At 40.1% G+C, this 17,623-nt stretch overlaps 1 protein-coding gene across 1 annotated transcript; it reads left to right on the top strand.

The window, feature by feature from the left end:
* The first annotated feature begins 111 nt into the window (after nucleotides 1-111).
* Nucleotides 112-17,280, top strand: NUS1 (NUS1 dehydrodolichyl diphosphate synthase subunit). The gene is made up of 5 exons (XM_083435224.1): nucleotides 112-1,029; nucleotides 9,424-9,546; nucleotides 10,011-10,163; nucleotides 12,246-12,345; nucleotides 14,886-17,280. Exons 1-5 carry the CDS (start codon nucleotides 351-353, stop codon nucleotides 14,974-14,976), a joined length of 1,146 nt encoding a protein of 381 aa, XP_083291350.1. The 5' UTR covers nucleotides 112-350; the 3' UTR covers nucleotides 14,977-17,280.
* The last annotated feature ends 343 nt before the right edge of the window (nucleotides 17,281-17,623 follow it).

Here is a 17,623-nt window from a genome sequence, read left to right as displayed (position 1 = left end):
CTCTAGTGCATCTTCGTTTGTTCGGTCACAGGAAAAGTATATATTCACGGATTATGAAACTGTTGCGTACGGTGGCCTCTTATTCAGAGTCAGTGACCGAAAAAGAGCAAACTAAAGGAGTGAAAAAGGCAAAGTCAAGCAGCACTCTCCAACCCAAGCAGCACGACTATCAGCAGCCGGCGCACACTCCCGCCGCTAGATGTCGCTGTGCATGAGGAAAACACGTGCTGAATCCGAGGGCCGCCGCCGTAGGTGGCGGAGAACTCGCCTTCCCGTTCATCTTGGAATTCAGCTCGGAGACGCCGCCCTTTCCTTTAGGGGGCCACGTCATTCGCTCCACCAACCCGGAAATGGCCCTCGGCGGCATCGCCTCGGCCAATGGGCGGCTCGTGCGTAGGCAAGAGGGAAAAGGTCAGGGCAGGTATGGAGATGGCGGCGCTAACGGAGGTTGCCGGGCAGATAAAACCGTGTCCGTGAGGGAAAGGAAGGCGAAATGGTTTGCGCCTCGCACTGCGGCTGAGCCTCCCTCTCGACAGCAGAAGCCGCCGCCGCCGCCTCTTCCGCCGCCTCTCCTTTTCCCGCGTCCGGTTCCCTCGCGCCGTCCTCCGCCCAGACCAATGAGCGTCGCGCACGAGCTGCTGTGGCGCCTGCTGCACCTCCTCCTCCACGTCCAGCGCGCGCTCTTCGCCTGGTTCCGAGGCTGGTTCGGAGGTCGCGGCTCGTGGCTCAGCCGTTGGCGGCGGCGCGCGGCTTCGGCCGCGGCCGCCGTCGCCTCGCGGGCTCTCCTGGCCCCGGCGGCGGTGGGCACGGGGGCTTTCGCCTACCACAGGCCGGCGGCGGCAGGGCGGAAGGTGGTCGGAGGAGGAGGCGGCGGCCGGTGGCGCAAGGACGGGAAGTCTCTGCAGAAGCTGCCGGGCCACGTCGGGCTGGTGGTGGTCGAGGAGGAGCAGAGCTACGCGGACATGGCCAGCCTGGTGGTGTGGTGCATGGCGGTGGGCATCTCCTATGTCACCGTCTACGACCAAGAAGGTGAGTTGCCCTCGGAGCCGCCCTTCGGCCACCCGCCTTGTCCGCTTGTCCTTTCCCTAACCCCCTTTCGATTTTCTTCTCCCATCCCATGCGGAGGACGTGACCTTGCCCTTGCTCGGTTCAGAAACGTTTGCTCTAAGTTAACAGTTTACTATAAATAAAGGCAAACCGCGCATACCGGGAGGCAACTTCCACGGAAGTCGCATGTGCCTCCTCTGAGAACACAAGTGTAGGGTGTGTTGGTGGCATCTGAAAGGGGTGACAGATGGGTAATGGGGTGGGGGTTAAGGATACAAAGACCTCTGTTGGACGGGGCTTATTGCCAGGTAACTGCACACAATTGCACCTTTGTTGCTGCAAAGGATTTGAGGAATGCCCCTTGCTTCGTCAGATGTGCTGCCATAACAGTTAAAGTGCCACAAGCAAGGCAGCTCAGAGTAGACCCGCTGAAATGAATGAAGGTGAGTTTGTCTTGATAAATTTTAAGTCCAAGGATTTCAATGACACTGTGTATTAGTCAAATTCAACACCCTGTTTCTGGTTGCCAGGACGTTGTCTCTCCCCTTCATTGCAATCCTGTGCACATTTACTCTTGTGTTCAGTATGCTTGGGAGTAAACCTCTTATAAACACAGTGGCATGTTGTTTTGAATATACATGTATAGGCTTGGGCTGTTGATCCCTTACCTGGACTGCATCTCTGCCTGAGGTTGAACAATCCCTTGCTCCTCTTCTATAGGTCCAAATTTGGAGCTGTGGAAGAGGTAGGTGATTCCCAGGAATTGTGTAAGGCATCAGAGGACCTCAGAAGCCCAGTGTAATTGCTGGAATCATACCACCACTGTTTCTAATTCTAGGTTTGGGGCTGGGAAAGGGGGAGCAAGGGCTAGGTAGCTGCATCAACACCCTTGCTACCCAAACAAGTCCCAGACTTTCTCTGTAGAGCAAAAGGCTGGGGCTTATTTATGCAGTGGGTGGAAGTGTAGCTCAAAGTGCCACCACTTTTCACTTTTCAAGGCTGGGACTTGACTGGATGGAGGAGATACACGGAGTACCACAGCTGTCAACCACCTGTCTCCAGCCTTTTCCAGATGCAGCTGGAGGGAAAGGCTGAGGCTCATTTTGCAGTGGTGAATAGACACTTCTTGGACCACCCACTGTGCAAACAGCCAGCTCCGAATGTGGAGCTGGAGAGGTGGGTGACAATCTTCCCCATATCCCAACACAAGAGAGGGATGTCTTTGCTCCTCTCAACATAACCAGGAATGAAGCAGGTGGGTTTCTGCTTCTCTTGCCAGAGAGCAATGTATCACTTGCCATGGCAAGGGCCAGAATTGTTAAAGGATGATCAATGTACATGAAAGTTTTTTAACATTAAACAATAAAATTCAAACTAATTTATAAGAAAATACAAAACACAACTATACAGAGAAAAAAGAATAGAGAAAGAATAACTAAAAGACCCTTTATCACATTTATATTGTGCATATCTTATCATTTATCCACACATAGAAAGGCAGACTCCCGCAGCGGTTCTCAACCTGTGGGTCCCCAGATGTTGTTGGACTACAACTCCCATCATCCCTGAGCTCTGGCCTTGCTAGCTAGGGGTGATGGGAGTTGTAGTTCAACAACATCTGAAAACCAGTGCTGCTTTCTTACCCCTCCCTATTTCCTGTCTAACAAAATGATAGAAGGTATTCCTCTCTATCTGAACCCCATCTCTGACCAATAAGGAACAGTACAAATCAGTTCTATTTTCTGACCAGATCCTATCATGCAAACTGTGTTTGTGATGTAGTTAGGTTGCAGGGAAATGGGAAATAGTGGTGGTAGTTTAAGCTTTCAACCAAGAGCATTAGTCTGTAGCCTCAAAAGAGAGAAATATTTGATGCTGTATTATATTTTGAACTTTAGAAGACATTTTTTCTGCCTTGAAGAATCAAGCCCGAAGCAGCAGCAAATGATGCAACTATGTGTAGGTTTAATTTAATTTGTTAATAAGTACAAGCATGTTATTTAAATTTCGTATGACTACTTAGTCTCAGATTCACATGCTGATGGTTGTCATACTTTGAAGTGAATCACTTAAGAAGCATTTTTCCATCTTGCATACATTAAAAGCAGCAACATAAGCACAATTGATTTTATGATACTACACAGGGGCATATGTATTCAGATATTTAGTTGCATTCAAAAAGTTACTTTTAAAAAAAATCAAGCTTTCAACAAACTGTAGTTGAAACTGGTTTTGGAAACAGACCAATTAAGAATAAAAAGTCACAATTCAATTCCATACATCCACATTCTGTTTATAGCTAATATTTCATATGACAAACAATACTATGCAGCAGACACGTTTTCTCTTTTTGGAATATTTGGAATAGGAATTCTATCTAGTACCCATGGGGTAGGAAATATTTTAGAGGTCAAGTTCTGAAACTGTCAGCATTTGGGCCTCTTTTGTAAGCTTAGAAGATAGTTTTTGGCTGCTGCTGCTGCAATGGTGGTGATGGGTCATAATAATCTCCCCCAATCTCATACTCATCAAATGTTTGGGACCCATGGACAATGGTTAGGGACGTTGGGTGTTATAATCTAAAACATCAGGAGGGAATCCAGCTGGAGAAGGCTGGGACATAGCACTGATTCATGGACATCTGTTGCTAGAATTCTAAAGTCATCTTTAGTCATAGTACGCTTGAAAAAGCAAACAACTCTTGTGTTACATTGAACCTTTAATTTGAGAGTAACTATATAAAATGTGTAATCATGTTAGCAGGCTATAGGGTAGGAGAGATTGGAACGGTTCACTTTGTCAGCTGACATTGCCTCCAACGGCATTGGAGAGGCCTTGTTTCATTCTTGTGAAAGCTAAAAGCAGACTTCTTGGTGCAAGGGAACCAAAAGATCCTCTTTCACATAAATGGTGCTTCCACGGAGGCTGTGCTTCTGCCACTGCATCCAAATGCATTTGTCAAGTGCTTACTTCAATAATGTTCTTTTTTTACAAAGCACTGGGGAGAGGTGTTTTGATTTTTCTAATAAATCAGAAGTGAACTCTGTGTTTAAGATCTAAACTACAGAAAACTAAATAAATAGATTGAACAAATGTGGTATGAGCCAATCCCTCATTAGCTCCTACATTCCCAAGGAGTCATCTTACAGGTTAGCTAGTTATCCCGAGTAGTTGTTTCTAGGTCCTTTCTTCTTCAGTGCCTTAGATACACGAGCATGGAGTGTTCGATACAACTATTAAAGGCATGTGAAGAGGCAAGATACAGCAACTATTAAAAAACAATTTAAAATGAGCACAGTTTTTTGGGCATGATGTAGTTGTTCCACTTCACAGGATCTCTTTCCCAGCTCCCCAGGCTGAAACAGCTACCATATCTCAAACGGAAGGAGGAATGGAGCATTACTGAGAATAAATATGTATCAATGTATTTTCTAAATTATTTATGTCATTTGAAACTATACTTCTAATCTTATTTTCACTCAATTTGACAATATCTGTGTGAATGAAGTACATAAACTTTTTGTTTTTTGAGAATGTTTTAATAGGAACAGCCTACAGGGTGAAGGTGATGGCAAATAGCAACTCGATACATACTTGCATTCTAACAATTTGTTGTTGTTGTTGTTGTTACTAATTACCTTTTCTGCAACCTGAGGTCCGAGGAGAGCTACAATATTAAAACACAATATTTAAAACAAAACAAAACACAATACTGTCTTAAAACATTTCAAAACAGCCTACAGTCACAGAAACAAGGTGGATCCTAAAAATGTATATGTCAAGTGTCAAAAGCCAGAATTAAGAAAGCTGCATCTTCAGAATTTGTTGGAAGTTGTATAGTAAAGGTGCCAGATGCAACCTGGGGACTGTCACAAAGAATGCTGTCTTCCAGTCCACCACCCCTCAAGCTTCTAAGGGTGGAAGAACTACTAAAAGTGCCCCCTCTGCTGATCTTAGCAGTCAAGAGGATCTGTAGGAAATGAGACAGTTTTCAGATATCTAGGCCCTGCATGTTTAGAACTTTAAACACTAATGTAAGTACCTTGGTTGGGCTGGAAAGGAACTGTTAACCAGTGCAGCTGTTTCAGAACTGGGGCTATAGGAGCAGTGGCGTAGCGTGGGGGGTGCAGGGGGGGCCGGCCGCACCGGGCGCAACATCTGGGGGTTAGGGTTAGGGGGCGCAAATCCACAGGTTAGGGGGCGCAAATCCATGGGTTAGGGGGCGCAAATTACTTGCCTTGCCCCGGGTGCTGACAACCCACGCTACGCCACTGATAGGAGATCTAAATGAAACCCCAGCCAGTAATGTGGATGCTGCATTTTGGATCAACTGAAGTTTCCAAGTAATCTTTTAAGGGCAGCTGCATGTAGAGCACATTGCAGTAATCTATTCTGGAAGTTACCAGAACATAGAGTGCAGTGGCTGAGTCATTTCTGTCCAAAAGGGGATGTAGCTAGTGAACTAGCCATAGCTGAAAAAAGGCATTCCTAGCCACCGAGGCCATCTGAGCCTCTGGGGCAGTGCTGAATCAAGGAACACCCTTAGGCTGCAGATATGCTACATCCCAGGGGGTGCAACCTTATCCAGGGCAGGCTGCCGCCTTATCTTCTAGATATGGGAACTTGGAACACATAACACCCTCAGTTTTCAGGATTCAGCTTCAGTTATGCATGCTGGTTAGGAAAATCCAGACCTGTGGACAGGTGCTCTAGGTATGTCCAGTTTTAAATTTTTGTATGTTTCTAAACACATGTCCTTAGGTGGAATTAAATTCCATAAAGAGAGACTGACTAGTACACATAGGGATTCCTCAATTTCAAATGTCTTTTATGTATAAATTAGAAGCTTGACTATCAAGAGCAAGGTGGAAACAGAACTTCAGACAGATCCAGAAGCTATACAGTGGTACCTCTGGTTAAGAACTTAATTCGTTCTGGAGGTCCATTTTTAACCTGAAACTGTTCTTAACCTGAGGTACCACTTTAGCTAATGGGGCCTCCCACACCGCCGCTGTGCGATTTCTGTTCTCATCCTGAAGCAAACTTCTTAACCCAAGGTACAATTTCTGGGTTAGTGGAGTCTGTAACCTGAAGCATCTGTAACCCGAGGTACCACTGTACTAGCAGAAATGAGAAGCCTTATAAAATAGCTTATGTGTTGAAAAAAATAATGTTCCTATTTAATTATAGGATGGTAAATGCATAATACTGTTGTGATTTTTTTCTTAAATATTCATGAACCAATCAACTTTTAAAACTGAATATTAAAAAGACTGCTTACTTTTTAAAAAGATGCAATTAACTTTCGTAAGAAATACACATTAAAATGAAACATAATTGTATGTAACAGAACTACAATTGTATTAAATACATTAATCTAAGCCTCATCATGTCACAATTCTAAATTTTTTATACAACTCAGATTTTAAAGACGCCAATACTGAGATGGGCTTTAATGGATGACTAATAACAATTTAGGGAATGTTATCTTCTGTGAAAGTAACTTTGACCTATTTGTATGGGCTGAATAAAAGTTCTGTATGCTTTAATGGATAGCACTCCCACACAGCAAGGCTTCTACAAGATGATTTATAATTGAAAACCTGTTGGACACTTCTCTGCCTAATGCAGAAAAGGCAATTAGTTTATTCTGCTGAAAGCATAACAACTCTTTATTTCCAGGCAAATACCTGGTACAAAAATATATAAACCATTTTCATATTAACTTTATATCTTAGGCCCCTAGAGATCAAAGGAACATTTCTGTAATGCTAGCCCTAAGAAGGGGTAGGAATTGTTTCGAGAAAATAATTTGAGTACTAAAAGTTTTAAAGAAACTTAAAACTAAAAAAATTGCTGGAACCAATATAAAGGAAGAAACATAAATTATATGCTTGCTAAACTTTTTTTTTTTTTCGAGAGAGAGGGGGGGCTAATAAAGTTGACAAACAACTGCACATAAAGAAAATTTGGTGCCTCCAGTTTTCAGAAAGCTAAGAAATATTAAACCTAATAGTAATGAATAGCCCTGTATCATGAAGTTTTTAATATCTGATGTTTCATTGTGCTTTTTATATTCTGTTGGAAACTGCCCAGAGTGGCTGTGGCGACCCAGTTACGTAGATGGGTAGGGGGCAAGTAAATAACAATAACAATAATAACAGCAGCTCGTGAGGCACTCAAACCAGAAAAGCTGCACCTGGCCTTGTCTTTAGCCTATTTTTATAGCACAGTAGCAGTTGATTGGTGTGTCATACCTATATAGTCACATATGTACAGTTGGGAACCACTTAACTTGGACAGATTTTGGAACATTCAGGACAGACAAAAGGAGTCACTTCACACTGTGCATAGTTTATTTGTAGGATGTAGTGTTGGCCACCAACTTGCATGAAAAGAAGATTAAATATATTCATGGAGGATAAGGCTATCAACAGCTACTAGCCATGGTGGCTGGGCAGTACCTTCCATGTTGAAGGCAGCATGCCTCCAAATACCAGTTGCGAAGAAAGGCGAGTGGTGTGAATGCGATCAGAATGCTGTTACACTCAGGTTCTGCTTTCAGGTGACCACTGTGAGGACAGGATGCTGCACTAGATGGGCCTTTGGTCTGATCCAGCAGGACTGTTCTTACAGAAAGTACTCAAAGTTTATTTGCCAGGTTCAACTGCAAGGTCTGTGGGAGTCATAACATCTTATTGTGCAAAGTCACCTCTACAGCTGCTGCTACTTGTTCAGACAAGTACAGCTTGGTTAACAGTAGTTCTGGTCTGTGCCCAGCAGCATGTGTTTGTTTTTTCTTTGTTTTTATTTAAAACAAAGGCTGAGACTTAGCTAGATTTAGCACCCATTGGCCTCATTTACATGACAATTCAGTCCTGGTTTTAAGGTAGACTACATAACCTGTAGTTCATTATGCTGCCAAGTTAAACTCTAATAAATAAATCATTTTGGGTAAAAGTGTTGAAAGAATTGGCTGGGTTCCAAGAGCCATGCAACTCACTCTGTGCACCGCAAAGTACTTTGGGGTTGGATATCTCAATCAGCACTTTGGTCATGTGACCATAGTTGTTAGTAGTTAATGCAGCTCCAGTGTCTGTCTTTTGGGGTGGGGGCAAGGCGACAAAAACTGTTAGATACGCCCAAAGCCTTAGGTGTACCTTCAGTAGAGTTTTTGTATCCTGGACATTACTTGCACTTGTGGATTCTGGTAGTAACAAATGGTTGGATATAAAGTTGTGGAAACAGAAGACTGTTCATGTAACATATATATTCCCTTTCTTCCCATACCCCCCGAGAAACCTTTTTGGAGTGCCATACCCAACTTAGCAATACATGAAACTCTACCCGTAGGATCCCACATGGAAATTCATGCCTTAAGATTGGCTGTTTGGGAAAGCTCAAAAAATGTCACCCACCTGACACTTTCAAATTGGGCAAAAATAAACTTGAACATGCGTTAATGATGTCTTCAAGTACTTCAGTTCATCTTTAAAATCAAGACTACTGACAATCAAGCAGCTACACAAAATAAATGCAGTATAAAATTGCAAGAATAACGTTTATATTAAAAAATTGGAAATAGAAATCCATACTTTCACTTTGGAACCTTAATCTTACTGTTTTTTCTTCTGTTAATTACATTTTTATTCTGCCCTTCCTTCAAAGAGCTTAGGGTAGCATACATGATGCTCTGCTATTTATATTAAATTAGGCTGGGCCATCTGATTACTGTTTAAAAGATGATCTGTTTTTAATTTTTTAATCCTTGAAAGTGGAATAATTGGAACATAATTAATTCTGTTTATATTAGCTGGATATAGTAGTTGATTTCAGCAGGATTACTAATCTCCAGTCGGTATTCTGATTTGTGCAACAGACTAATCAAGTCTGGCTGAAAAAGATTTGTGGTATCTGTTGCCAAACTGTAGTTCGCTTTTCTCAAATTCAGATGGCTGAAAGCTGTGCTTAAGGAAGCTTAGCTACTATTTGGCATGATACATGAATTAATGTTCCGTAATTCTAGGAACTACTGCATTAGCTGAAAACAAAACAAAAGCAGACAAACCATTGTTTCCTCTGTGTGTGTGTGTGTGTGAGAGAGAGAGAGAGAGACAGTAGCAAAAACCATGGTTTGGTACGAGAACTTCAACTATTTGATGTCAAATTGAAAATTCATACAAGTTTCTGTAAGATGGCTAGCCTCTACATGTTTTTCTTCAGGGGGTAAATGAGGCCCAGATCTCCTTGGATTTTTTTAAAAAGAAAAATAATTAAACTATTTATATGATTCTAGAGATCTATAAAAATACTGACCTAGATTACCTGGAAAATGATGATCAATTAGCCATTACTTCTTTCTCTTCTCTTTGCAAGGTTTTTTCAAGAGAAATAATTCAAGGCTAATGGATGAAATCCTAAAGCAGCAGCAGGAATTGTTAAATCTTGACTGTTCCAAATATACAGTGAAGTTTGCAAATCAAGATAAAACAGATCAAGGTAAGATTTCTTATTTTGAAAATCCTGTACTGTTATTGAGAACTAGAAAGTTCATGGACACCCAAATCTGATCCACAAACATTGATTAACTCCCTGCATGGGAATTAATGGGTATCTCCATGAGTACAATAAATCCCATGAACATCTCGGCATATGCTGATAGCTGGAATTGAGTGTGAATGCCTTATTTTACAGAAATGACTGGCAGTTTTAGTTAAATGTTTAAGTTTTGATATTAAACTTTTACTGAACTATTAATATTTTAGCAAGCGTTTCTTGTGATTCTTTACAGAAGGTTCATTTTGTAAATTAAATTTAAAATAACCTTGCTGCTGGGAGCCTTCACTGGCTTTGGGAGTGGAGAATGATGTTTATCCTGTTTGCAAGTGAGAGGTGAACTTCAAGTAAAGCTGACGTCTTCCATTTCCATTTAAATGCTTTAAGTTCTTTCTTTTTTGTTGCAGTTTTAAATTGCCAATCTACACTGAATGTGCTGTCTTCAGAGGATGGGAAGACAGATATAGTAAAAGCAGCTCAGAAATTTTGCCACTTAGTAGCACAAAAACAAAAAAAATGCACAGATCTGGATATGAACGTCTTGGAAAACTTATTAACTAGTAAGTATGATGGCTGAAGTTGTTTACCCCTCATAAAAAGGGGGGGGGGGCTAATCAGGTGACAGTAATTTTCCCAGACCCAAACACATTTGTATCTAGAGCTCATACCCATTGTACACAGTCTTCAAACTGGCAGATTCTGAGGGCTGCTTCACAGAATACCTATTTCCCACAAGTGTTTTGGTGTATGCTATGTAGTGTTGTGCATTTCAAAGAAATTTAATTGCTTGTGGGACGTGAGTGACTCATTATTTGTTATAGCACATAAAGTAATTTGGAGAGAATTGCTTCAGCCAAGCCATCTGAGGTAAATTTTATTCAATTGCCAATTGAAATTTGGCTATAAAGGAATTTCAGGGGGAACTTATTTTGACAGCTGTAGTGCAACTGCTTTTTTTATTAAGTAGTGCCAGGAGATTGTTACATTAAGTGCTGTTAAAAACAAACTGTAATGCCTCACTAAATTTACCATTTGGCAGTGTTTCATTTTAGCGAGCAGAATTGTTTTATCTGCTTTTGTCTAGCTATATGTTACAGCTTGACAAGGAAATATTCAAGTTCACTGTGGATATATACACTGATGTCACAAATGTATGTTCCTGGCTGCCATTAATTACTGTGTCAGGTTAAAAGATAAATGTCTGCCATAGCACAAAGTGGAACACAAGTGTGGGCCAATACAGGCCCGTATAGGGCCTTGGAGGCATTTGAAAGCAGATTTCATACTGCTCGGAAGAGCTTCTGAAGTTCAGATAAAATGTCATAATGTCAGATAAAAGATTCATACTTACTTAATCGGGAAATGGGAACAAACTGCATGGCAGTAGCAAATTCTGGCTGCTTTGGACACCTCCACCTTCAAGTTAGCCTGAAGAAGGAATATGTCATGCAGTAACAGCAATTACTGCTGATAGTACAATCACCTTTTTTGAAATCAAGACAAGGGTTGTGATTCAAAGAAGGTATGTGTGCAACGTGAAAAAGAATTGAGTGAACAGCTAAATAAGTTTTTTTTACTTTCTTGAAACACTTGCTGGAGATGTGACATGTCTTCTTTAAATTGAAACTGTACCTTGCTTTCTTTAGTCATGGGCCCTATTAACACAACAAAAAATAATGACACTTCCTTTTATGCGTTTGGCTCTCAAAGCAGCTTAGAAGGTTGCACTTTGAACTACAGCCACTGCATGGTGGTTCTGAAAACACTGGAAGCTTAAAATACTGATTGAAGAGTTGTATTTGCAGTCTTTTACTATAAAGTATATGCTAGAAATAGCAAGAAAATAAAGCTAACAGAGATTCAGATTTCCTTTGCTCTAAATGAGCAAAGTAGTAATAAGCATACAGTGGTGCCCCGCAAGACGAATGCCTCGCAAGACGGAAAACCCGCTAGACGAAAGGGTTTTCCGTTTTGGAGGTGCTTCGCAGGACGAATTTGCTATGGGCTTGCTTCGCAAGACGAAAATGCCTTGCGATTCCTGGGGTTTTTTTCCCCCTCCCAGCCTTTTTCCCAAGCCCCTAAACCGCTTAACAGCTGTTCGCTAAGCCGCTTATCAGCTGATCTAAGCCGCTGATAGCCTTTTAGCAGCTAATCCGCTAATCCCTTAAGCCTTTAATAGCCGCTAAACCGCTAATAGCGCTAATCCGCTAATGGGCTTGCTTCGCAAGACGAAAAAAACCGCAAGACGAAGAAACTCGCGGAACGGATTCTTTTCGTCTTGCGAGGCACCACTGTACTTGCTTTCAGTAAATTCCAAAGTCAGTGGGCACGGCAGTGTTTCAGTTAAACTATCATAAAGACCAAAGAATGATAATTTTTTTTAGCACTGTTTAAACTAGATAATCAAAATTGTAATTGTAATATTTATCTTTATATACCAACTAAATTTGCACACAGTAGTTAACTGTCAAATTGTTTGAGATCATTTTTATGCGGCCTAAGTGATGTCCTCTCTAAAATATTTGGTACTGTTCTATGGAAAATAATTTGTAAGAAATGCACATTGTATGTGAAGATGTGTTAAAGCTCTAATGTAACAAGATGGTCTTAATTCTACAACCCCAAACTATTACTCTTTCTAGGTACTAATGGCTTTCCTGACCCAGAATTAATATTAAAGTTTGGTCCTGTGGACAGTGTATTAGGATTTCTTCCATGGCAGATCCGATTGACAGAGATTGTGTAAGTTGACTATACATAGTTGTATGTAACTTGGAACATTTACTTTGTATTGCAAGTGGCTTTGACCCTCTGTGTTCAAACTTTCATGTGTGATTTTCAGTAGTTACATTTATCAGTGAATATGCTATTCTTGTCATCATGCCCCAAATAATAATAGTTTTCAAAAGCCCCTGTTAAAAGCATGCTGACAGTTTCTTTTCCTTTAGTTGATATATAGTTTCCCACTTTTTATAAAGGTGCAAAATGTGTGGTCAACTTGTGAAAGGAAAAATAATTATTATTTTGTTAGGAATATAATAAATTTGTAATAAGAGAAGGAAAGCCATTTATTTTGTTACTCTGAGTACCAAAAGACCGTTGAAAGATGTTGCAGGACATTCTGATCCCAAATAACCATCATGTTGCCCATTGAGATCCCATCCTACTTTTCCATGTTAATAGATGTAGAATATCTACCCTCACATAGATCTGAACTTGAAATTGGTTACAGAGATTACTATCCCTAACTTCACTCTTTAGCATGAATTAAAATAGCTTGAAACATCTAGATTTTTTTAATGGTAGGTTAGAGAGTTGAAGCCTGCTACCACTACAAAGCAGATCAGCAGCAGGTTTAGTTCTACCAAGTATATAACAAGAATATGTTCTCTATACCATTCCAGTGGGGGAAGAAAATAAATACTGCACTTCAAGCCTGGCTTCATGAGTGTATGTGTGAAGGAGAAGTAGTGTGTCTCCTACCCCAGGGGTTACTTGGCTATAGGAACCCAATCATAATGAGAGGTACTTTGCTGCTAGATATTGATTTAACAGAGCTTCACTATACCCATAAGACAGATTCCCATTCAGCATAGTAATATTCTTCAGCAGAGCAAAATAAAACCTGCATCAGAATCAAAAGCCTGTCTAATATTATGTGACCCACTGTGTTAAAAGCTATAGAAAGGTCAAGGGGAGGGGAGGGGAGGGGTAGTGTTTTCTTTTTCTGCCCAAGTGCTGTATTTCCTCCTGGGCAACCTTCCAGAAGCCACATTCCAGCAGCAGACATGGCTAGGACAAAAGTGGGCATAGCTACAGTTGAGGAGACCAATTTCTCCTAAAAGATTTTAGCTTGTTTTCCAAGACTAATTACCTGAGGGAGTGATTTCCCCACCCTAGATTTGATCTGTCCAAAAAACGTGTGCTCCTTGTGCAGAAGTTAGGCTTGAAAGAAAGCCGTTCTTCTTGATCTAATTGCTGGAGAGTGGCAAGGAGCAGGTGCTGCGGGCTGGTTTGCAGGCTGCTGATTCTCCACTGGTCTAGGATGACATCATCTGTGGCAATCACCAGGTGTAGGTTGCCTTCCAGAGCAACTGAACCCATTCAATTAATGGTTCCTGCATAAGCATGGCTTAACCCAAAGAATTAAGATTTAGACCTGGGAATAAAAAGTGCTAAGTATCTCTGGAAGTTACAGATGGTCTTCCCATAAACATTAGCTACACAGCAAATCTCCCCCTTCACTCCAGTCATGCTTGTGCATTATTCATCAGCACTTAGGTTGTAGGGCTTTCTGGCAGGCTTCTACACTGTAATCTTGATTCTGTAGTCTTAGCATGCATCAGTCATGCTTTGTAAATTTTATTGGAATCTGCCCTGTTGTGTGTTTCTTAAAGGGCCAGGTCGATCAGGCACAACACTCTAAAGTACTGTTTCATGTAAAAGGCACACTAAATTCAGTATCTTCCATACAAGTGTTCCGGTGTGAATAGTTCTGTGGTATCAGAAAATTACTTAATGTAACCAGCTCAGTACAGTCAAATGATGACTGGGTTCATACAATCCATGATTAACTCTCATCTGTCACTATGCAAATCTTTAGAATTAAAGGAAATGGTTGAAACTAAATTCTGGCTGAGGAATGAAGATTGGATTTCTGAAGTTCTCTAGAATGGGGTTTGGATTTCTGAATCATTCCACATATGGAAATATAACTATCCTTGAAAACAGAAGTTAGTTGAAGAGCTGTTAATGTAGTAAGACAGTGCCAAAACTGATACAAGAAAGCATGTGTTTGGCTTGACTTCCCTTCAGTAGAAGGTTAACAAAAGCATTACCTGGAAAGGTATGTCAATATTTGAGGACTATCATACTTGACTGTCATGTCAACGGAAAAGCTATGTGAAAGTGAACCTGTGAAGTAGTATTGAATAGTATTGCACCTATAGCTGGAGCAATAATGTCTCCTATCATTTTTCTACTTTTCTCCCTTCTGTTTAGTAGTCCCAATACTGTGCAGAGCCGGTCAGTTCTAAGTAGTCATCTGTTCTAATGTTAAGTCATTTAAGTTTGCAGATTCACTTGATCAATAAAATTTTAATTGATTTCAGTTAGATTGCTCTGACTTCATGGTTTGTCCAGAGTTATGTCTGTGATATGCTGTGTATCAGCTTGAGAATAAACCAGTGAAATTGTTCAAAGCAAGGATTAGTATAATGCTACTTGGATTAGGATAATGCTACTTGGATATTAACTGCCTCTTTCCAATTGTGTTTTCCCAGTTCTTTGCCTTCACATGTGAACATCAGTTATGAAGAATTCTTCTCTGCCCTCCGTCACTATTCAAACTGTGAACAGCGCGTGGGAAAATAACTTCTTGCTGAACATTATCAGGATTTCCATGGAAAGGACCCAGTGTCTCTGTTTACAAGTACCTGTGATACATAAAAGTCCAGTACATAGTCTCTTAATTTATCAAATTCAATAAAGTGTCTTACCTTTTTAGAATTTGTATGCGTGTGTACTCATAGTCTTTGGAGTTGCGGGGAAAGCAGTGGTCTACTGCTGTGGCATATGGCACACCATAAATATTGTAAAACAGCTGTTTAGAAGCTTTGGGCCTGTCTTTCCAGTGACCAAATCCTTAATAAAAGGAATACTTCTGACTTTGAGGGAACCAATCTAAGTAGCACTACAATCAATGGGGAGAAACACTGGACCATATAAAAACCCTTCCTAGAATTTTCTGCTGTCACACCTTTGTCGTCTCATTCTCATTGGACTTGAATAACTGAAAGTCTAGGAAGCTGTCTGCATAGTTGTCCTCAAAAGCTTCTAGAAATGCACCTCAGGGGTTTGGGGGCGTGTGTGTGCTTAAAATGGAATTAAAAGTATAGCTGAAAAAGATAAGCATAGAAAGGTCAAGGGGTTTCCCAAACATGCTTTTTAATCACACATGTTAAGTACATTATGAAATAACCATTAGAACAACTGGCAGCTGCAAAAACTATAGCCACAGTCTTCCCTTTCTCTCTTAGGAAGGTGGGTGTCTCCACAACTTGTTAATTGACAATTAAACACTTTATTAGAAGTCAATAAATGTTGGGTTGGATCATCACCATATAACGGAATTACATAAACTGATTTTTTCCCAAACAATATGAACTATAAGATATACATTACAGTGTGTGTTTTAAAATGGTATACTCAAATTCTAAGGTAAGTTAAGGAATACGACTTGTACTATTTTTAAAGGCTTAATTTCATTTTGATAATTATAGTCCAAATCCACTGTGATGTATTCATTTTAAACATAAGTAAAATTGTCAATTTACATTTTTGTGGTAATGTAACTGGATTGTGTTTGGCTGCATATAGCAGCAAAGGGCAGGAAAGTATTAATTTAATATGCACTGATGAACCTGTTCCCCTCCCCCCATTATCAGATATGGCATGACTGTCTGCATAAATGACTGTGACAATTGTTGTATGGCAGTGTGATAATACAATCTAATTGCAAAACAAATATGCAGAAAAATAAAATTCATGGACTCATTTTCTTGATCCTGCAGCTACCTAGGTGCTGTTTAATATATATAGTATACTGTTCCTTCAAACCCTTAACCTAATTTTACCCCTAAACATTGATTGGCGAAGTTAAGTGTCCAGGTGTTCCTTTTCAAAAGAGTATTTTCTTATGGAATGGAAAGCCCATTATTTTTTTGGTTTAAAATGGAACCAAACTTAATATATTTTGCAAATGGCTTTTTATAAATGCCACAAATCAGTGTAGTAAAGTATTGCAGATCATGCTGCTATTAAACAGTATTTTTATTTTTTAGATCAAATCTGTAATAGATTCAAAAAGCTCATAACAAGAGTAAACTAATTGATTTCTTATTGCTTGTTTTTGAGAAAAATATGCTTTCTGCTGTGAGCTAATAAAGTAAAAAGGCACCAGGATGATATTCACAGTCATTGGAATACCAGAAGCTTTTTCCTGCTTTGCTGTAGTCCTCAAATTTCTATTATGAAGACCATGAACATGTGCAATATATTTCAGTAATGCTTTTGACTAATGCACACAGTTCTACAATTCGGACATTTTTGGTTTGCTAGAGAAGAGGGTGTGTGGCGAAAGATTGATTCTAGGTAGTAAACTTCTGTGTGGTTGGAATCATCTGGAGAGAACTGGCAAATGAAATTCAGAATCATGAGCTTACCAAAAGAATTCTGGTACAGTAAATGACAATTACAAGAGCAAAGGGGAGAGTTTTATGTTCTATTTTTTTTACTTGTTAATTTCTTTCCTTGCTTATACCAGTCTGCTGCAAATTGCCAAAGAATATTTACAGTGCCCACCCTGATTTTGGTCATTCCTTGTCACATTTGACACCATTAGTTTCTGTAATTTGGGCCAGAATTTAACAATGAGTTAGCTGTGCCAAAAACACTGTGCATATCCACAATTTACTCTTTTTGAATGTATGTCATTGCAGTAAGCTTCCCCCTCCCTCTGTTGTCTTGTGAGAAGATATAGCAGTGACATTATGTATATCTTTGGATACCTGTAAATAATATGTAAAGCAAGTTTTTATGATGAAGAAATTCTTGGATTTCATTACTGAGAGTAAAATCTGAACCTGTAAAACAAATAAATTTATCTTTCTACAGGCAGTGATGGTGTACGGATATGTGTATTGGTTCTGCATACAAAAGTCTCTCTGACTATGCTTATCAGTGTATAATATGTAAGAGAAGACATGTTGGTCTGTTCAAACAGCCATCAGGATTTGATGCACGGTTTGAGGTTGGATTGAACTTGATGTATTCACTCAGTCAGGATAGCTCTCTCTCAGGGTACCTACTACATTGATAAAATGGCAATAGAATCTAGGCTAATGGTTAGTGCAAGCCATAAAATAGAAGCAATTTACAATTTTTAAAATTATGTAGCTAGTTATGAAAGTCAATAAGCTGTTTCTGGAATTTCCATGCTCCCCTTTTCCAAGTTGGCAAT

This window comes from Podarcis tiliguerta (assembly GCF_965153285.1).
Source record: "Podarcis tiliguerta genome assembly, chromosome: 3".
Taxonomy (NCBI): Eukaryota; Metazoa; Chordata; class Lepidosauria; order Squamata; family Lacertidae; genus Podarcis; species Podarcis tiliguerta.
Note: the sequence above shows the minus strand (reverse complement) of the source record. Positions and strands in the feature narration are given on the sequence as shown.

Coding starts and splice junctions, on each gene's coding strand:
- NUS1 (XM_083435224.1), top strand. CDS start 351: ATGGCCCTCGGCGGCATCGCCTCGGCCAATGGGCGGCTCGTGCGTAGG. Junction 1,030..9,423: donor CACCGTCTACGACCAAGAAG/GTGAGTTGCCCT, acceptor TCTCTTTGCAAG/GTTTTTTCAAGAGAAATAAT. Junction 9,547..10,010: donor TCAAGATAAAACAGATCAAG/GTAAGATTTCTT, acceptor TTTTTGTTGCAG/TTTTAAATTGCCAATCTACA.